Source organism: Micromys minutus (genome assembly GCF_963924665.1).
Source record: "Micromys minutus genome assembly, chromosome: 16".
Taxonomy (NCBI): Eukaryota; Metazoa; Chordata; class Mammalia; order Rodentia; family Muridae; genus Micromys; species Micromys minutus.
Window position 1 is genome coordinate 18,673,573 of NC_137985.1, and position 22,421 is coordinate 18,695,993.

General features: G+C 44.1%; 1 protein-coding gene across 1 annotated transcript in view; it reads left to right on the forward strand.

Moving 5' to 3' along the window:
- BBS9 (Bardet-Biedl syndrome 9) overlaps positions 1-22,421 on the forward strand; it is a 359,813-nt gene that overhangs the window by 299,651 nt on the left and 37,741 nt on the right. Inside the window, exon 20 of the mRNA XM_080930425.1 lies at positions 5,601-5,823. Coding sequence (XP_080786551.1) covers positions 5,601-5,823 — 223 coding nt within the window. The remainder of the gene's footprint in view (positions 1-5,600; positions 5,824-22,421) is intronic.

Sequence of the window (22,421 nt, forward strand, 5' to 3'; positions counted from 1 at the left end):
AAAAGCATAAATGTGTTGAATAGAATATGATGTCACACGGGGGATTTATGTGTCTTCTAGAGCAAAATGCTTAATTGGCTCTAAGTCCGTTATGTGTTATCAGACTCCAGACACAGGCCTGTACTTTAAGGCCAGTTTGGCTTTGGAGGGAGGGGATTGTGACCATTCGATTCTGTCTGACCTCATACATGGACAGAACGGGAGAACTGTGGTACTCAGAGTGTGAGCGAACTTGTGTATAGGCGCCTGGGGTTGGAGGACTTGTAGTCCGCAGTCTGCAGATCGAGGCAGCTCAGAGTCGTGGCTCACAGATTTGATTGGACACTGTTACGTGAGACAGAATCGGCTTCTGTTTTGGTTATATCTTCTGTGAGGATTGTTTTAAACTACATACTCTGGACCTTGCGATACCTTACTATAAATTGTGCACTTAAGCACAATAAATGATTAAAACAATACATGTACAAGGTTTCCTTCCTCCATAAATTTAACTATACATGTATATATGTGTCCACATTATATTTTTTAGCAGAAAGTAACCAAAAATTAGATGGTTTGTTTAGTTTCTGTCAACTAAACTGCACACAGCCTCCTTTGACTGTTCTCATCATAATTTCAGGACCTTCATGTTTTTATTTGTCATTTGGAAGGTGACAATAATAATTAATCAGTGATTAAAAAAACAAATGTTCTTCAAAAAACAAAAATAAAATAACATACCCTTAGGAAACCAAATGTGTTAAACTATATTTTTTAAAACTATGATCCAGGTGGAGTATGTGTAGCTGAGTGGTAGGCCACATGCTTAGCACATACAACACCCTGGTTCAGTCCTGTGGTAGGCCACATGCTTAGCACACACAACACCCTGGTTCAGTCCTATGGTAGGCCACATGCTTAGCATACACAACACCCTGGTTCAATCCTAACCATCACTAAGAAACCCTCACAAAACAAAATCCAAAGACATTTGTGGCACATTTGGAAACTTTACAAGGCTGTATGGTTTTCACGAGGATAGTCTTTGTACCCCTGAGAATTCATGAGGACTAATTGAATGTCCACTGTGGGACCAGGCGTGTGGCAAGCATCCCAAAGTGGGGTCATCACTACTGTATTTAACAGTAAGATGCTGGGTGCTGAGGTCCTCACATTCCTCCATGTATTGTTAAGAGAAACAAAAGCAAAAGGACTTCCAGTTAAACTCTGACAGTTAAAATGTTAAGTAATCATTCAAAGAGCTCTGAGTTTCATTAAGAAGTAAGTTCAAAAAAGAACATTGCGTTCCCGAGTGATATACATAAACAACCTGCATTGGCGAAGGTATTTCTCTAGGGCAGCTCTGCACTGCCTCACGTGGCAGCAGGAGGGTGGGGGCGCATGCTTGAGACTGTGCTGTGACACTGCCTCACCTGGCTTCTGGGCCGCAGAAGTGTCTTTTCACTGCTGCTTTTACTCTTCCTCAGCTGAATCCTGTGTGTCTGAAGGTGAAGAAGCCTCTGTCCAAAGTCAGCAGTGCCTTTTAGATGAACTGATGTTTACTGATCTGGCAACAATCCTGTGCAGAACAGGAATGAGCCAGATCTCACTGGTTCTGGAGATGGGTGGCCTGCTGATTGCAGTGTTACTTGTTTATGGTAGGGATGTATGCCCCTGTATGGGGGTGACAGGCTTTCTCCTGGGGATCTCTTTGCCTTATGTCTTAAGATTCATTTCCCTTAGCTTTAGAAAAATAGGAACATCGCTTGCTGAGTGACTCATGTTTGCTTCACTAAATTTAGGTTCAGAGTATTTTCTTGCTTTAAAGACTTTAAATCTACCACTCTTAATGTTATCTTCCACATTATTATAGTTTTAATATTTTTATTATTAGTGATGCAAGCCACTGACAGGCAGGAGCCATATCTGAGTCTCTTTCATTTTTTAATTTCACAGCATTTAATGTCCTGTACCATTTAATCATAAATATTATTTTTAAAAATAAATACAAATGAATCTCGGGACTCATGTAGAAATGACCAGCCTGGCAGCGTGCCTCTCTCTGCATTGCAAGCAATGCAATGGCAAGGTGGCAGATAGTGACCAGAGATTTCTGGGAAACTCAAGTGTCCAGTGTACCCTGTGACCAACCACAGGAGACCCTGCCTTACATAAATGGACAGTGAAGACACAGTACCCAAAGTTACTTTCTGGCTTTGATACACACAGTCTGGCAATTATGTACCCACACTCTCACATGTGCACACATATGTCCAGACATACATAGAGAAATAGATAAAAAGAAATGTAATGCAGACTTCCTCTGGAGTATACAATGTCACTTAAAGTTACACCACTCCATATTCATTACAATTTTGAAATTTGAATTGTGGTAACTAGTGTTATTTCCATTTGACTAGTATAGAGAAAAAAATGGCATGTTCAGTTATACTATAAAAGGGTTACTTGGCATTCTATTCTAGATACTTCTCTGGATTTTAGTTAAGGATGATCAAAATAGAAGGCTCTTCCTGCAGCCACTGGCAACCCTGGCAGAGAAAGCAGCATGAAGCCATAGCTTCACACATTGATGCCAAACTAGAGGGGGAGAGGAAACAGGAGGGAAGGGATCACTTAAATCAGTGGGTTTATGTATTTGGGGACACGTTTTTCTCTGGAGTCTGCTCATGCAGCAAAGCTGTGGTCCAGTTCCTCACAGGGCACTGGGTAGAAGCAAGAGGTCCATCTTGTCAGGGTAACATTCCAAGAGGGACCCAAGGTACAGCTGAGGTAGAGAACCAAGGTGTGAAGTCCATCCATCGGGGAAGAGCCAAGGTCCTGAGAAAAACCAAAAGGAGAAGTCCAATGATCCAGCCGTGCTGTTAGAGGAAAGATAGAGACCTGAGAATCGAAGCCAAAGGCAGTGTCCCAAAGGCGTGCTTGCTTCTCGTCTAGTAGTGTTAGCAGGAATTCCTCATACCGACATGGCAGATTGTTGGTGTGAGTAAGGAGTAAGAGCCTGGCACCTGCACGTGGATACATGTGTGCTTCCAGTGCTGGGGGGATGGCCTTGCACTGAGGTGGTGTTAGAGCAGCCCATCTTCCAGCTCCTCACTGGAAGTCCCTACTCCCTGAAAGTTTGCTTCATATTTCATTAGGTAATTATGCCATCTGTTTCATCGCATATTGTCACAAACTCGTCACCGTCTCTTATCATAAGCACAATTTTTGATTATTGTACTTGAATTTATGCAGCAGCTTAGGACTTCTAAATAGCTTCTTCACGATCTAAGTATTGTCACGATGACTCATTATATTAAAGCAATATCTCCACTAAATATCTATATACCGATTACTACTTTAGTTGGCAGTGGAAACTGTGAGAGTGGGAACCTAAAAATGAAGCAGACTAAATTTCATACAATAGCCAACCTTATTCAGAGCTCTAGACAATTTATACTCTGAGGTGTTCCTCATACCTGGACCCTTCAATACAGTTCCTCAAGTATTGGTAACCCCAGCCATAACATTTTTTAATTGCTGTATCATAGTTGTAATTTTGCTACTGTTATGAATTGGAGTACAACATCTGATAGGCAGGATGTCTGACACACAACCCCCAAAAGGGGTCACAGCCTGCAGGTTGAGAACCACTGCTCTGAGGTTCAGAACAGTCACATGAGCAACGTGTACCATCACAAATCAAACTCCACATTGCTGCACATAGGTATGGAATAGTAATACCACTTGTAACGAAGACTCTGAAGTAAGCTCACTTGTATCTGCTGTACCTGGGGTGGGCACGAAAGCACATTCCTAGGACAAGTCTGTGGCTTTGAAGAGATTGAGGTCACACGACCCTTGTCTTGTTTTCTTGGAGTTTGTTCACAGCCACCCAGAATTCTTTTCACAAGACTCCATTCTTGGACCGTGTTCCAACAACATATGACATGGCTTTTCACTTGCTCTGCAAATTGGCATCAGGGAAAGAAATTTTGTAGGAGTCCTGCTGTGTTGAGTAAATATTGTCTGCTTTTGTTTTCTTTTTTTCAAGATTTATTTATTCATTTATTATATATGAGTACACTGTAGCTGTCTTCAGACACACCAGAAGAGGGCATCAGATCTCATTAAAGATGGTTGTGAGCCACTATGTGGTTGCTGGGATTTGAACTCGGGACCTCTGCTCTTAACCACTGAGCCATCTCTCCAGCCCTGCTTTTGTTTTCTAATAAGCTAATGTCGTCTGTTTGTAGACACAGCAGCTTGCTTAGATGATCAGTCTAAGTGACATAGAAGAACTGCTTCAATGTGGAACCAACCACAGAGTCTATAGATGCTGAAGGGTACTGCAGAACTCTCTTACACTCCACAGGACTTTGTCAAAGGCTCCAAAAGCAACTTAGAAAAATGTCCTCTCTGAGAAAGTTACTGAAGGTAACTTTAGATATTAGTCTAATGTAGATTTTCGATAGTAGTAAAATGATGTCTTTATAGCAACTAGTGGTTTATTGTGTGATAGTGTTTTGGACCAGGAAGCTCTTTTAAAGATCATTAAGGTCCCCTTGAAAGGAATCTCAGGTTCATTTTTTGATTTCCTATTTTGCCTGGTGACATCTATTACAGGGAGATAGAAATGGGCCAGTGGAGCCAAGACTTGGTTTACAGTTAATGACAGTCAGCAGGAAGCTCTCTGGTGGGTATAGAGAGAGTCTGGACTTGGGTTTAAGAACCAGCTCTATACGCCTGGAGGGAAGAACATGTCAGTGAGGAAGGAGTCTGAGCAGAGATGACAGGGACCAGGCTTATAGGGAGGATCCCTGGGAAACAGGAGACAAGTGTCCTCCTACCTTATGCCCCTGTCAGGAGGATCTTATTCAGTGATCCTTAAGATGCTTAGTGGGGGCCTTTTATCGGCTCACCCTGAAGCTGCCTGTGGGTGGTCCCTTTGGGGCTAGTACAGTGTGCTGCTGTCTTCTCTGCTGGTGCTGAGGTCCCAGCGCAGCAGTGACATTCCTAAAATTGCAGCCTCCGCATTTTCAGGTGATGCCACATTTCCCCTGGTCTTTACTTTTTTTTAGCTCATACAATCGCTCTGGAAAAAAAGTAGGACAAATAGCCATTTATTTGTGCCTTTTTTTTTTTTTTTGCCACACGATACTGAAATGGAACTAGATAGATTCTTAGAGCTCCCAAAATCACTCCAGAGAATAGCACTACCAACTTTTGCCCACAGCCTCAAGACTATAGCGCAGGCAGCTGAAATGCCAGTATCTTCTCTCCATCCCAGATGCCCCTGCCGTATCTAGGGGTTCTGTAAGGGCCATATCTTTTCTGAAGAATGTAAGGCAAAAGAAGGAACATTCCTGGTAGTGTGAGCCACCAGATCATCAAACAGGCCTGCACTGGAGAGAGATCTTGTCACTGGTTATTCTATTCCTGGTACAGGACAAAGCGCTTCTCACATCCCAGCTCATCCAATTGCCTCAGTCTTTGGAGGAGGCTGTCAAGAATTAGTAGCTCACCACCTGAAAACCTTGTTTAAAGCCTTGTTTACAGTAAGAAGGCCCCTTGGCCTGCAGTCGTTTGTATACAAACTCCAAATTGGCTTTTGCATGCAGGGCTGGGAAGAAACCGTGGATGCCGCCATCACCCACCTTCTGAAAACCTGCCTGTCGAAGAGTTCCAAGGAGCAGGCGTTGAACCTCAGCAGCCAACTGAACATACCCAAAGACACCAGCCGGCTGAAGAAGCACATCACCCTGCTGTGTGATAGGTTAGCCAAAGGTGGGCGCCTCTGCGTGAGCACTGATACTTCAGCGCCCCCGGCCATGGCCATGCCAGGTAAGATGTCTGCTGCCCTCCCCAAGGACAGGGCTCCATTAGAGAAATGTGCCTGCAGCTGTACTTGGGTTTAAATTTCATATTAAAGTGATGATAGCTAAGAAAATTGCTTTCACGTTTCTCCTCACATATCCTGTGGTAACCACGTGGATAAATATTCTCGGGGTATTTGCTTGCTAAACATTTCTAGAATGGTATGTCTTTTTTTTTTTTTCCTCCTTGTCTCTGTCCTTAAATATACGGCCCATTTTGTTTTGCTTCTAACCAATAAAAAGAGGATTAGAGAATAAAAGTGTTTTTTAAGGAAAAGTTTTACCAAATGTGATCTCAAGATACTGCATTTCATGAATGTAAATAATATGATACAAGGAATTAATGTGATCCAGATGAGTTAGGTCCCGTCTGCTGTTTGCCTGGTCTGTGATCATTGGAAGGGGCAAGAGTCTGAGGGAAAGACCCAGGATCACAGAGGTGAGCGCAGGTGACCAGGGCACCTGCGGGTCAAGGTGGGGAGAGCCCAGCTGGCCCGTGTGGGCCTTCACTGAGGTCCGGACAGCCAGGCTTGCCTTCCCACAGGGTGGGTCTGAGTGCTCAGTCACACTGTACTCAGGCCCGTGGAAGGTCCTAGGCCTGCTTCTCCACCCTGACCGTTCTGTAGCAGTTCACGGAGGAGGCTGTCCTCCTGCATGAACACACTGCAGCTGGGGCGCCACAGTCTGAGAGGGGATGTGATTCTCTTCTTCCACGTGTGGCTTCTGTTCCCTGAGCTGATTTTCTTGCTGTTGCCTCCTTCCCTCTTAAGTCAGAATGCCCAGAAGAGGGAGTTTGGGGGAAATCTTCAAAGGATAAACATGGAGACTGTATAACAGTCTGATAAGCCCGGGCTTCAGGGGCAGACAGACCTGTGTTTGGATCTTGCTTCCGTTCCTTGCGACTTAGGCCTCCCTGGGCGCTCGTTTCCAACCCTGCTGTCTTCCTCTAGGTTATGACCCCTTTGGGCATTGCATATCAGACATCTACATTGTTTCATAACAGTAGCAAAATTATAGTTATGAAGTAGCAATGACATAATTCTACATGGGGTCACCACACTGTGACATTAAAGGTTGAGACCACTGCTCTAGATGGTAAGAATAATGTCACTTGCCGGGTTGCCAGGCTTTCTGTGTGTGTAAAGCACTCGGCAACATACTTGGAACAGAAGCCACAGTTAGGGCTGCTGTTGCAGGTATGTATGGCCCATCCTTCAAAGCCAGCTTGTGTTCCCAGGATGCTGCATTTGATTATTTGAAGAATTTTTTTTAACCATAACTACATACAGAACCTGACCTTCTGAAGACTATTTCTTAGCAGGTCCGTTGGCAGTCCTTTACAGGGTGGCTTGGTGTCCTTGCCACATCCTTCTGCTCTTCCCTTTGATTTCCAGTCTGTCCTCTGTCTACCTTCAGAGGAGTATCTTCCTAAGAAATTAACACTAAGGCTCAATGATGTATGACCCGAAAGCTCTTTATTCTGACTGATACAGAGTATGCACCCTTCCCTCCATTACACGGGGAAAGAAGCAGGATTTCCGGAAGGAGTGGGGAAGGGAGGACTCAGCACACATGATCTGGCAGGGTCTGCAGTTGCCCGGGAGACGGGCTTCTGGGCAGGTCTGTGCCGATTACCTTGATGTAGGAAGACTCTGAACTCTGGGCTGGACCCTTCCCTCAGCCAAGTTAGTAATCATCTGTCTGTTCCTGGCTGAGAATGCAGTGTGACCACTGTAGTAAGGGGTCTGCCTTTTTTACTTCCCCACTATCACTGACCTTACTCCTGAACCCCGGGCTAGAATAACCCCTTCCTTCCTAATGTTCTTTTTGCCAGGACATTTTTATCACACCAACAGAAACTGAAAGGAACTGAGAGGTCTCCGGTCGGGCGAGGTTGTGTTTTCCCAGGGCCTCTGCACTCCAGTCTGAGCCTGGCGGGGAACTTATGCAACTTGAGCCATTTTTTCTTCGAGTAACTAAGCAAGTGGAAAGTTGTATGTATGTGTAGGGTTTGGAATATTTAACCTGCCAGTATATAAACTCTGTCTATGTGAGTGGCAGAGACAGAGGAAAGGGGACAAGGAGGCAGACAGGAAACACGTTTGTTCCCAGCCTAGGAGTGCTAGCCAGACTGAGCCCTTCCTGCCCATCTGGCTGAGCACTTTTCACCAGCTACACTGAGGCTGAGTGTGCTGGAGTCTGCTGCCAGTCACCCCATCCTCTTACCTGCTGGTGACCCTCCCTCCCTGTGGGTCTCACTGCACCACGAGTAATTGTGAGCAGCTGTGCCTGTCCTTTCTCATCATGGTCTCGCCGTCACCTGAAATACTGCCCTCCCACAATTCAGAATTGTCACACATCTGATTCCTCCACTTAGCTCATTCTTGAGGGAGATTAGACATGGAGCACGTTTGCTCTGTCACCACAGACGCAGGAGAGGAGACACAGTCTAGCCCGAAGTTAACACTGTCTCTGGAAGTGTTAGGTATGGAGAACAGACCTGCTGGCCACACAGACCAGAGCGGCACAGAGGCATGTCTCACCTCTGGGATGAGGTCTCCATGTGGCCTCCCCTCTTCAGCTCCTGCAGCAGTGTGGGAGAAAGGCCTCGAAGCAGCTTCTCCGTCTCCTTCCTTTCGGAGGACACGGCCTCCCAGGAAAGATCGTACTCAACGTCCCTTGTCTCTCTAGGCGGCATGATGCTAATGTAACGGGGAAAGCCAGAAGTACCACGAGTTAGTTCTGCTTCCGATCTATAACTGTCCAGCTCACAACGGCGGGATTGCTGTAACAGTTGTGCTGGTGTGTTAGAAGAAACAAGCTACGGTGGAGTGTTGGAATATCAGGCATGCAGTGAGGTGCTGTTGGGTTGGATGAGGCTGTGGGGTCGGGGGTGTTAGGATGGAGTGGATTAATGAGCACACAGGCAGACACAGCTTACTTTAAAGTTTAGATAAGAACTTAGGAATCATCTGGTTCACCTCCCTCACTTAACAGCGGAGGTACCCGGGGCCCGAGAAGTCGCTGACTAAGTGGTTGTATTAAAAGTCAGGAGTGTGTGTAATTTTACCATGCCCCGTATTAAAGTGCAGATGGATAAACATCTCCGAATAAAAACCCTATGGTCTCTTCTGGCCTTGGGACTTTATGAGCCGGGCACTCTGGACATGCCCTTTCACTCACTGCAGTGAAGGCCTTGATGAGACCCTCCCTGGAGGCCACAGTTAGAAACTCTTCCGCTATTAGCAATTACATTATGGCCTTTAAAAAGACCTCCTCTTATTATGTCCTCTTTTCTTTTCCTCCCTCCAAGCCCTCCTATATATCTTTTCTTTCTTTCTTACAAATTCATTACATTTTTCACTAATTAGTGATGATACAGTGTGTGTGTGTGTGTGTGTGTGTGTGTGTGTGTCTGTGTGTGTCTGTGTGTGTCTGTGTGTGTGTGTGTGTTTGCACGTTCATGAGCACGCAAGCTCTTAGTATGGTATTACTCTACATGTTTTCAGAGCAGGACATTTGGTGTTAGATTACTAAGTAGTGTGCTCTTCCCTGGGGAAGACTATTTCTCTCACATGATCATTTGTCTAGTTGCCAGTATTATCATTATTATTATAATTATTACTACTACTACTTTTATTTTTGAGATTACAATATAATTACATTTTCTCACTTTCATTTTCTCCCTCCAAATCCTTCTATATACCTTTCCTTACTCTCTTTCAAATTCATTGCCTCTTTTTTCATTAATTGTAGTTATGAGCATATATCACATAATAGATTCCTAAATATGCCTTCTCGATCTCTATAGTATTACTTGCATATGAATTTTCAGGTCTGACCATTTGAGACCGGCTGACTAATTGCTGCGTCTTCTCCAGGGAGACTGTTTCTCCTGCTCCCAGCATTTCTTACTTGTCTGTAGTACTTGGTGTGTGGTTGAGGTCTTGCAGTGTCCCCTCATCCACTGTGGCGTGTCCGTTGCTGTCTCTTGCCTTGCTCATGTGTAAGCAGTCACGTTGCTGAGACGTTATGAATGCAGCTTCTAACATTACTAGGAGACGCAGTCTCTCAGAAAACTCCTTGACCTTGGCTCTATCTTTCTGTCCTCTCAATGGTCCCGGGGCTTTGGATGCAAGAGTTGTGCCGTATCTTTGGGACTAGGCTCCACAACTCTGTTAGCTATAAAGAAAACTGAAAACCCGAAGGGACTGGAAAAGGTCGTATTGAGTGACATAACCCAGACCAGGAAAAGGAATTTATCGAGTATTCTCTCTCATTTGGGGCTCATAGATCCAGATCAGAAGCCTGTGAGTTCTGTTGGCCTCCTTTGCCTCAGCCTCTTCTGCTTGCCTTTAGCATTTCATGTCCAGACTCACATCACCTTTTCTGAGCGAATTCTGTGTATTATAGCACATTAAGCGTATGTTATCCCTGTGTCTCTGATACATAACTGTGTCTTCCTGTTTGGAGTTATAGCTTACAGGGAATTACCTTTCTTATATTTTTTTAAATTCAGTTGTAAACATTCTGCCCCTACAGCAAGAAGCCCACTGGATGGTGTTTTGTTTTATTTTTCATCAAATGTGAATGATTTTTAATGCCCTGGCTGGTGTGTTCATGCATGGCTGTCACTTGCTTTGTCCCTGACACTGTGTGGCTGAGAGATTCCGCTTCATCAGCCAAAAGCTGCTTTTTATGAGTTTGGTATCTAGAACAACATTTCAGTAACCCGAAATTAAATCAAATATTTGAATCTGTGTGTGTGTGTGTGTGTGTGTGTGTGTGTGTGTGTGTGTGTGTAGATGTAGACATAGGTATAGATAGAGATAGAGATAGAGATATATAAGCAGTCCATACAAGAATGAAACTAACTCATATCTGGAACCCCATAAACACAAAAGTTTTTATTGCCCCCTTTCTTTCATTTCTTTAAACTTCCCTTTCTTGCACATCAGTAAATGGTGCATTAAGTAATGGTCCTAATATAAAAGCATCAAGGGCAAGTGTCATGGGTCCTAAGACAGGGGTGCCAGAGAAAGTTGACACAGAGTAAGAGCTTGAGGACAGTCCAGCATGGGGCAGGTGCCACAGGGCAAGCAAGTCTCAGGTGCTCTCAGGAGGCACAATGGGCCACAGCCTCTGCTATCTACTGTATTAAATCAAAAGTTCCAAACTCGACCCATGTTATCCCTTCAGCCACGTTCCCTGCATTTTGTCTTTAAGATTCTTTATTGAGTCTGAACTACTCAGCATTCTCTAAATACTTTGTGCTTTTTCCAAGTTTCTTTGTTTTGGAATATTTTTGTATTTTATTTTCCCCGTAGTATGTGGCTTTGAGCTACTGGGGTTTTGAAAGCATAGCTAACATGCTCCAAGAGAAATTCCTGGGGCCTCCTTTCCTGTTATTCCCATCCCCTGGGGCTTTGGCCATTCTAGTCCTTCCACAGGGCCCTGCGGATTAATATTTATTCCATTTCTCATCCTTAGGTAGAAGGTCCTCAAAGCTGTATTGTTCATTTCCTTGGTACTTTGTTTCTCCACAGATTCATAGTTGGTGTCTACAATATTTGTTAAAGATTTATTTTCAAAATAAATATAGACCCACAGGAATATATGAAAATACTCTTCGAAATCTAGTATGCCATTCATCCAGGGTCCGTTGGTAGAAGCATCTTAGCGAACTATAGCATATCAGCAAAACCAGGAAGTTGTCATTGACCTCTAGTGGACTTTTTGAATCATCAGTGGAGCTTTTCATAAAAAGAGCAAACCTTGCTGCAGATTGGTGCCTAGATAGCAGGCTTTTAGAAAGGATAGAAACAGATGTAAGGAGCTGAGCGAGGTGTGCATCTGCAGGTAAGCTGGTTACGGTTCGGGTGTCAGGGAGATTTGGGTTGATATGTGAGCAGCCATGGACAAAGGAGCATGGAGGCTGGACAAGAAAAGACTGCACACCATGCTGATGCATGCAGTGGGCCATTAAAGGTGTAGGAGTTTTGTGTGATCCATGAAGCAGTGTTTTAGAAATATTAATTCGATGGTTGTATCTGAGTTATAAGACAGCACTTTAACCAAGGTTCAGGAATGCTGATGGAAACGGTGAGGTTTGTGAGAGGATTTCGTTGTATGTATAATGTGTTTTGTCTCATTTACAACACACCTAAAACCATGATGGCCCATACAAGAACAATACACGTGATGTATAGACATGAGACCGTTTACAAATTAGATCAATGTTACCGGTGATAGCATTTTCTCCTTAAAAACTGTATTTGGGGGCTGGAGAGATGGCTCAGCAGTTAAGAGCACTGACTGTTCTTCCAGAGGTCCTAAGTTCAATTCCCAGCAACCATATGGTGGCTCACAACCATTTGTTATGGAATATGAGGCCCCCTTCTGGTGTGTCTGAAGAGAGTGACAGTATATTCACATACATAAAACAAACAAACAAACAAGTAAATAAGTAAACAGAAAGGAAAGTCTAAAAAAACTGGTGTCTGAAGGTCACATGTTATAGCAAGAAGGGAATGCTAATATCTGGTGTTTATTTTCAGTGAGAAACCTTGGGGTGGTACAAGAAATGCTCTAGGAAACAGGCAAGCTGAGTAGAGAACCCAGTGAGAACCCATATCTACAACTGACACACACAGAGATTAAAAGAAAGAAAACAAGGGTAAATGCAGGCGTACACATAGACGTTAAGGTCTTTGAAAGAGCAAGACTGGTAAATGGTGAAATTAGAAAGTAAAGGTGATTTTTACTAACCACAGAAATGGTGAGTTTAGCCAGGAAGCAATTGTGTAGCAGCTTTCTTTCTTCCTTCCTTCCTTTCTTTCTTTCTTTCTTTCTTTCTTTCTTTCTTTCTTTCTTTCTCAAACCATGTTTTTTTAATCTGAAAAAAATGAGGTAGACCCTTGTTCCTAAACAGTTCATTGTTACTGAATTGTCTTGAAAATGAAGTTACTGAATAAGTAAAGGGAACATTCAGCTATAAATAGAGTGCACATTCTTCTTGTCATAATGGAGTCTGCAAGGAGAGGAGTGGAGGATTAGGGGAAGAATATTTGAGTCTGGGATTAGAGCTGGATTTGACAAGAGAAGCAATTGGGAGGCACCGCAGAGGAAGGCCTACCATAAAAGACCTGAGAAAACAACATTATCCCAGTGTGTGCTTAGCAAACACTGGTTGATGGATGTGCTGACCAGTAACTAATTACACTGTGATGACCGAAGACCAGGTTCTTGGAAGAGGAGCCATTAATACAGGAATAGAATCCCAGGGGTTGGGGGTTGGGGGAATTTCTTCCCCTGCAGATGTTTAGACTAATATGACACTCAACAGTCTAGAGATAATTGGGAAGAACCCTGCCTGGATGTTGGGAGATGAATCAAATACCTTTGAAAGGACATCACTGCTCTTATTTCTTACTCCTGTCATGTGACCCTGTGAGCCCACGTGTACAAATGTAAACAGGTAGAATATTCATTTTTAGCCTCACCTGGCTGTAAATGAGTTATCTTTCCCTTGGACTATTCTTATTGGAAATATTACAATGGAAGGCTTGACTGTGTGTTTTTAGTATCTTTGAAAATTGCACAGATGAGCCCAAAGGAAGGGTCCCTTAGTTACCCTCAGGGGGATCTTCTCTGAGGCTTTTGTATCATGTAAACAAAATAACTATTCTCACACAGCCTACTGACATTTGTGAGTATTTTCTAATATGAGGGTGAAATTTGATGTTTATTTCAACAGTTTCTAACAATAAAAATCAAACTATGAAGGATTGCTACTGATTAACACAGACATGTAGCCCCTTCTCCAACACGAAGTTTTAAAACTTCGTTTACCTTTACTTTTTTACTTTACAGCCTGCACGCTGCCCCCTCCTCGTCACCCACTCTCACAATCCTTCCCCAACCCCTAGCCCCTTCTCCTCTGAGCAGGTGAGGGCCACCTGGGTACCCCCCTACCTTGGCACTTCAAGTCTCAGCAAGGCTGGGTGCTTCTTCTCCCACTGAGGCCAGACAGGGCAGCCCAGCTAGAACGCACCCCACAGACAGGCAGCAGCTTTTGGGATAGCATCCGCTCCAGTTGTTCAGGACCCACGTGAAGACCTGAAGAACACGCTGCACACCCGCTACGCATGTGCAGAAAGGACTAGGTCCAGCCTGTGTATACTCTGGCCCCAACCCTGTTGTTATCCTCTGAACAATCACTCAGATCTGCCGTCACATCAGTGAGCCTATCCTCGCTGTCACACGGCGCTGGCTCTCCTCAAGTTTGTAATAAAGACGTGTCTCGTTTCTTCTCTCACCTTTTACTCCTCATCCCTACTTTCTTTCTGGGTAATTAAAGTTTTTTTTTTTTTAAACCGAAACCCACTATTTATTTCAAACATTATAGAATTATTGAAATATAATTTCTTTCTAATTGACAAATATGCATGATCAAATCTCCCATCCCAAGATCTGTCTCCAGTGGAAACGTCCATCTCGGACCTGGCAGCCCAAAAACCTTTGTATGGTTTTGAGTATGTTTTTCTCTTCTGTTTCCCAATATCCTTTCATGTTCAGGATGTCATTGTTTCCTATCACAGAACACAGAATACGTTCTAACCCTGTGAGAAATAAGTGCTTGATGAATCCATGGAGCGGCCAGAACGTCTCCACTGTTCTATAGGATAAATCTGTCTCTCATCAGTGGAAATGCGTGAGCAGTACTGACAGTGTACTAATTATTTGTCTTCTTTTAGATCTTTGGGATGCTTAGAGAAGTGATTTTAACTAAAGCTGTTCTGGAACCAGGCACTTAAGTAAGATGGACATTAATTTAGATCACATTGTTTTCTGTAGCAAGTTTCCTTAGTACAGGAGGGCTGTGCCTGTGAGGGGCAGACCCTTGGACTTGGGCCACGCCTGGTGCTTTCTCATTGCTAATGCTGGCCTGAATAGAAACATGCTGCGTCTGGCACTGCCCAGCTGGGACAAGCAAGGGTGACATTTTTTCAGAATTGTCATGCTGGATTCAAGTAGTTCATGCTGCCAACCTCTTAAAACATCTTTTCATAACGAACTTTGAAAAGTTTTGAGTGTTTTCATTGCAAGTAACTGAATGGCCGAACTCGCCTGGTTTACATGTGTTATGGATAACAGTTAAAATTTAAAACAGAAGCCAATTCTTTGGTTCCTACCAGGTCTCAGCATACATGAACATCCTGCTAAAAAGGAAGCATCTTCAGTTGTCCAGTCTCTCTCAACTTGTCTTTTCATTTAATTTTATTCTTTAAAAGTTTCATACCTATGTGTCGTGAAATTTAGTTCTTTTTCTATTAGTAAAAATACCAATTGTGTATTTTTAGCTTTCCTTTTTAGTTTGTTAAGTAATTTATTTTCATTTAATGCATCTCATTGGTTTGGGTCTTTGTGCCCTGTAAATCTGCTTTCTGAGCTGTACTTCGGTGTCATTCGGAAAATGTTACCTAAAAGTTCTGCTGGTGCCTTTGGAAGCCGGGGTTTATGCTGACCCCTCCAGGATGGTTTCATTTAGCACAGGTGTTTGCATGTTGGCGTTTGTTAGAAATAATCTTGGAAACAATGACAACCGCAGATAAGCAAATGAACAGTCCCCTGGAGCTTGGCAAGGTGCCAGGCCCAGGTCACGGCCACTGTAGCTTTAGGCAGAGACAGCAGCAGGCGCTGAGGGCTCAGATATAAAACAGCAAAGCTTGGGGCTGGAGAGATGGCTCAGTGGTTACGAGCACTGGTTGCTCTTCCAGAGGTCCCGAGTTCAAATCCCAGCAACCACATGGTGGCTCGAAGCCATCTGTAATGGGATCTGTTGCCCTCTTCTGGTGTGTCTGAAGACAGCTACAGTGTACTTTCATATAAATAAAATAAATAAATTAAAAAAAATTTTTTTTTAAAGCAAAGCTTGATGCACCCCCTCTGTAAACGGAACATGTGCTTGGTGCTCATTGCTGCACACTTGTACAAAAGGAGTGGAGTCGGCATCTTCTGTTTAAGGACTCAGTAAAATCTCTAGTTAGAATATTTTGAAAACGGATATATCAGTCTATAGGAAAAACTATTCTTCTGTCCTTTATATGTCACTTTCACTGAAAGTGACATCATATTCCAAGGCAAGACAGAGAGAACAGGGTGGGATTTGCTGAGTTCCCACTGCACCCCAGACATCACTCTGTTTCCTGGAGCTCACTGTTCAACCAGCCCGGCACAGTCCGGGCCTCCGAAGACTCTGCTCCCCTGAGGGCGCTGTCAGTGCCCAGGGCAGCACTCTCTAAACACTCTGTACTGGAGAAAGTGCAGTGGGAACAGGTAAAGGGGACAGGGGTGGGATGGCACTCATGTGCCTGTGACTTCCCTTTCCCTCTCTGTTCTCCACTCAGGAAGGACTCCGGATATTTCATTATTTGAAACAGATTCCTTGCATGACTAGTTAAAATAATTATGTGTTTGATCGTTTATGTACAGGTTAGTTTATTAATGGCAATATTATTGGGTCTCTATTTTTTTTTTTCTGATCAAAGAATGTTTCAGTTTCCAGAGTAATTATAAGGAATGTTTTCTAATTAATAAATGCATTTGATGAAATATATGCAGTAATCATTGAAACAACTTTTACTGTAAAGTGTTGAGAAGCTCTTTTGACCTCAGTGTTTTTTCAGTGCTGTGCGATCAGCCTCAGCAGATGCTCAGCCAGAGCTGCCCAGGCTGAGGCTCTGGGGAGAGACTTCGTCACGCTTTTCTATGTCTCTATAATCACATACGACCGGAACACAGAAGGAAGCCTGACAGGACTTAGAGTTCACCTGAGTGACATTGCCTTTCCTCTTCCTCCTTTTCATGTGACACAGTTCTCTGTCCCTCCCCTACCTCCCCCCCCCAGACCACTCACTGTCTCTTCCCCTGCCCCCCTCTGGCCTGCCATGTTTTACTCCTGAACCTTATGGATTGCTCCCCTAGACTCCATGTGAGTCTCTAACTCTGGGCTAATCTTTGACTTTCTTTAATCTACTCTGGAACTAGAAATTGTTGTACAAATTAATTGTTAAACTGACCCCATTTCACCTCCTTCCATGAAATGGACTTCACTGTGTCTTTCTCTAATAATCAGAATATTACCCAACTATATATTCTAGTCATTTTCAATCTCATTTAGAGCAAAATTGATCTCCATTGTTTGCTCAAGTTGACGTTTCCCTTAATCCCTGCAGAAGTCTTCCATTTGTCTTGTGCCACGCACGCGCCAGCCACTCTCCCATCAGTTCACTTCAGAACTTCCCTGTGAGTACACTCACTTTTGTCCTTAATAGACTTTAGATACGCCACCATCTTCATTCATGTGCTAGACATAGGCGGTTAGTGAAGAGATGCTTCCTGTCCTCATAGTGTGTCTGTTTGTGTTGAAAAGCCAGACAGTAAGTTATACAGCTAACGAGCAGAGCTGTGGATTGTATTACGAGTACACAACAGAGCTGACACGGCTCATGGAAGTCCTCCGATGGATATAAGGAGGGCTGCGTGGGGCAGCTCTGCTGATGAGTTGTCTTCCTCTCTGAAGCCAAGCCATGGAGGAATGTAGCTTCCCATCACTCCAGGCCTGCAGCTGTGTCAGGCTGGAATCCCGTCTCCTTGCTCCTCCATTTTCCCTTTTCCTTCTTACAGACCATTTCCTGATGCTCTTGAGAAAAAGAGTTAGCAGAAAGACAAAGCATGTGCTTTTCCTTCTGCTCTGGGACAAAGACTGTGTGTGCTAAGTATCCAAAGAACAACAGAAAGCCACAAGTCCTAAGTGGCACCAACGTGATTTGATGCTTTAAGAAAGCTCTGTGCCTGCTGTGTGGGGATAAGGGCTGGGTCTACAGTAGGACAGTTAGTTCTATTGCAGGGGTGTAGATGAGAGGCTGTGTGATCTGATGTGTGGTAATAAAGGTACAAATAGAAGAGCCGAGGAACCCTTCAGAGGTGAGAACACACAGCCCTGGCCATGGGCGAGTCAGAGATGTATTTTCACTGTAGTTATGAACTGGTGGTCGGCATTGCTGGTGAGAGGAGGGGTCAGTGAGCACAGTGTGGGGTAAATAGTTTAGGGGCTGCACAGTCGAAGGCTCAGTTTGGCTGTGTGTCATCTGAGAGACAGGCCTGCACCTCCTTGTGGATGTCAGGACTAGATCTCTGGAGAGAAGCCTGAGCTGCCACTGGGCTGTCAGGACATGGGACCAATTGGTAGGTTCTGAGTTGGATGGGTTCCCTTCTGTGGGGAGAGAAGAGAGTAGGGGGCTGAGCTAAGCTGAAAGGTCTTCCAACATCTAGAGGTCAGGTAGAAGGAAGGGCAGGAGCCAACATTGGAAATTAAGGAGAAGCAGCCAAGAAATGAGTAAGAGGAAATCTGTGAGAAAGTAGCCACATGGAAGCCTGAGGAGTGCAGGGTCTCCAGGGCTGGCAGATGGAGCGAGGCAAGGGGCACAGGCCATGTTTCTACCTGAGATTCTCACACAGTCTGAATGCGGCCTTCGTACATCCATTCCGTTCATGTATTTACTGGAAGTAAAGGTTTACAAGTATCATCATAAACTAGTTTCTGGCATATAGAAATAGCAGATATAAGAACTTCTCCATCTTAGGAGTCCTTCAGAGGACAAAGGTTAGAATCATCCTCCTGGTTACCCAGGCTCTTTGCTTGTGCCTTCCTGGTGTCCTTTCCCACTGCCTTCTTGTTTTTCCATGGTGGGGAATGAAGTCTAGGCCCTGTGCATTTGGGCCACCATCTCCTCCTTTTGACCTTTTAGCTCAGCTAGAGAACTGTCTTGACTCCTTCCTTCCTCGAGTCTCTGCTGCTATAGCCAATAAAGCAAAGAAATGATACAGTCTGACCTAAAGGGTAGCTGCTGAACCGTGGATAGAATAGTGAGGGATGGTTCCCTTCCTCACAGAAGGAGGCGTCTGATGGGGAGATAGTAGGCGGAATGAAGATGCCGTGTGAACAAAGCACACACAGTTCTCAGTTACTGGTTTTTCGGTGCTACAGTATCCACACTGACACGCAGTGACACGCAGTGACACGATGAGGTAGAGACTGGAAGCTAGGGATGATGGCACTGCAGACGAAGGTGAGAAGATATGACAGGCAACTTTTTCAGGAGATGAAATCTGAACGGTTTGGTGGCTGACTAGAGAAGGGGGTTGAGGAACAGAGACTTGAAGGAGAGCTCCCGATTGCTGGTCCCCGCTGGCTGTGCACCATTCACTGAGATGATGAGTTCGCCTGTCTGGCCTGGTGCTCATCTCTGCCTTAGCTGTAGATATCCTTTCCTGATGACTGCTCTTGCTTTGCTGTTTGTTCAAACTCCTGGAGATGTAATAGTGATTTCGTATGCTTCAACCCAGTACCTGCTGTCAGTATTTCACTATGGCATGTCCTACCATTTCTCTAATTGTTGTGTGCTATGAGTGAAGGTGTGAAATCCATGTACAGAACAGATAATGGCTGCGTTTGTTTACACTACGGATAGCACTTGGCAACATTTGGTGGTGTGCCCTTCTGTGTATTGAGTTGTCATTGCCTTGAGGGATCTGAAGGGACTGAAGGATTTCCTTGAGAACAGCTTAATTATGGGCTCCATTCACTGTCTATAGAAACTCATTAGAGAACACTTATCTCTCAGGGCAACCAGGATGAGCAGTTCATTAACAAAGAGCAAATTATATTCTCCAATATTCTAGTCTAATGTGTCCAGTAAATGTAGCTATTCTCTAGCTCCAGTGTGAAGCACGGGTGTTTGTTATGGTAAACAGTGTTCAGTGTGACCTCAAGTGGTATGCATGGGTGGGGAGCCCGGGAGAGTTGTTTCCACTCAGGAGACTTGTTTCTTGTGAGCCTTTTCCTCAGAACATTACCAAGTATCTTCCAAACTTCTGTCTTTAATAGAATCTGATAGTCTTCCTTTTGCTGATTCTCAAATTAGCCGCATAGATTTCAGCATTGGAAAATCAGAATTTTATTTTCCCAGCTGCTTAAATGTAATATATTTGAAGACAGGGGGACTGTCCTGAAATTTTATGGCCTAAATAAATCTATTTTAAAGGTGTGCTGGTCAGAGGCCAGGCGGTATAATGGGATGACATATGAGCCACTCGAATTTGAAGGCCTGGCAGTCACTTTCTCTTGGGATGCCAGGAAAATGACTTTAGAGGTGTCAATTTGCTGGAGTCCTTGGTGGGCATCTGAGAACATCACAGAACTGCTGTAATGTCTAATATAATGCATCCTCTGTAAATTATATTGCCACGTTAGCCACCTAAGGTACAAAGGGCAGTTTGAATGACTTCAGGAGGCATTCCAAAACCTTGTTTTAATGAGTAATGAAAATTACAAGCCAGTCTACAAGAAGGTCTAGAGGTTTGTGTGAAGGACTGGGGATTGATATTTAAGCTTTTCTGTTTCTCTGATCTTTATCTGGCTCATCCGCTATTCAGCAAGTATTTACTTAAGCCTGCTTTTCCTGAGCCCTTGTCATCTTAGGCATGGATTTTATAACAAGACGCAGTACCTTTCCTCTCTCTCCCTGGCTGTAGGTCTCCTATAAATGCCAATAATAATGTTTCAGATGAGTATTATGAGGAAAATGCTAGGCTGACCCTACCTTGAATACTTGTAAACTCATCTCCCAGTGTCCCCAGGTATTTAATGGCAGTGCTGACCAGGAGATCTTTTGCCACTTTGCATTAGCATTTGCTGTCTGACTAGATTTTTTAAAATTACTTAAAAGATAATCATGTTAATTCATATTTAATAACTACATCAAAGATTTTCTTATTTTAGCAATAGAGTGTGTGGTTAGCCAGAACTGTTCCTGAGTTTGCTCAAAAGACAGTAGCTAGACTCTTAATTTTAATTTATTTTTAATCCACATATTTTTTGTATGTGTGTATGTATGTCTGTGTTTATGTATATATGTATGTATATTTGCATGCCATGGAACTCATGAGAGGAGAATTCTCAAGAGTCACTTCCCTTCCATGATGGGTTCTCAGACTTGGCAGCCAGTGCCTGTATCCACTGAGCCATTCAGATGTCTACAGACTTACCTCTTACATCCTCCACCCATTTAGCCCTGTTTCCTTTTCTCCTAGCCTCATGCCTTCAAACAAGTGTAGTAGTTTATTGCCAGAGAAGGCTCAAGTAGAAAGCCATGATGGCAGATCCCAGTACCCACAGTGCTGGGTGGAGTGTCAGCTCTGTCCTCTCTGTACCTGAGAGTCGGGTTCAGTCTGAAATGTACTGTAGGGGTCAGCCTTCCCGATCTTGACTGATAACGTTCTGGGTAGTTTCAGGATCTTTCTACAGGTAGGAAGGATATCTTCCATCAACTGCAGGATTCTGAAAGGCCGGTGGTCTCACATTTTTCCCCTTTGAACCGCAGGCTTCACTTCACCTTTCTCTGTTACGTCTCAACATGTGATGTGAATGAGAGTCAGTGAAAAGACCTCTGGGTCCCAGTGTGCCAGGTTCTAGGCTACTGCCTGTGGCTGGTTGCTTTGGGGGAGCCCTTTAAAGTTACAAAAGTTAGCACGTGGAAAGGGGTGAGGAGAGCCGTGGACATAATGGACTTACTCAACTAGAGAGGTGATTGGGGGTTAAAATAGATCATCATCATCATCATCATTTTGACTTACAAGATTAATTACTGTATAATTTTTTAGTGTGTACTCACCAAATAAACAGATTGTGAATGGAGAAACAGAGATATGGCCCTACTAAAGCATCCATCCTTGTGGGGAAAGGAAATAGTGTGAAACAGCAATCATGATAAACCGAGGTACATGAGAAAGGCAGCAAGCCAGGAAATGTGGCACACACACACCCTACCCCGGCAAGTGGCAGAGGGAGGGCCGAGAAGCTGTTCAGTGAAGACGTGCATGGGAGGTGAGGCTGGTGGAGAAGACGTGCTAGGTAAGTGTGGAGGTGGGGTAGACAGTCTAGACGCAGACAGGGTTCAAGTTGGGGAGGGAGGAAACCAGTGCTGGGACTGGTGGGAAGGTGAGCAGGGTATCAAAACGTGGGTGTTCTTAAGACAACCCACGTTCTGTGAGCTTGTGTCTCAGTCCAAGTGCACGCAGCTCCTGGCCATTGTGAGCCGATCCTGCAGCTTGGCAAAACACAGATTATATTCAGGGGTCTGCAACCGCTCCCTGCGCAGGCATTTATCACTTCAAAGTGGAGGGGTGGAAACGCGCAAGCACGTTTAAGAAAATGAATAATTTAAGGAGGAGGAAAGCATGAATAATAAATTTTAGAAAGAGAAGCTCTGCTTGTGATTAGAGGTTTTTCATTTTACGGAAAAAAAAAAAAAAAAAAAAAAAAAAAAAAAAAAAAAACGCTGGCTGCCACGCACACCGACCGACTTCATCGAAGCACAATTAGGCCCAACACATTAGTGTCTCGATGTGCAGGCTGAAGTCTGGCGGCTTGTGTAGAAACATTAAATTTTAATGTATTCGGCCTGAGCGTAAGTGGCCACAGATGATTCACAACGCTGCTCT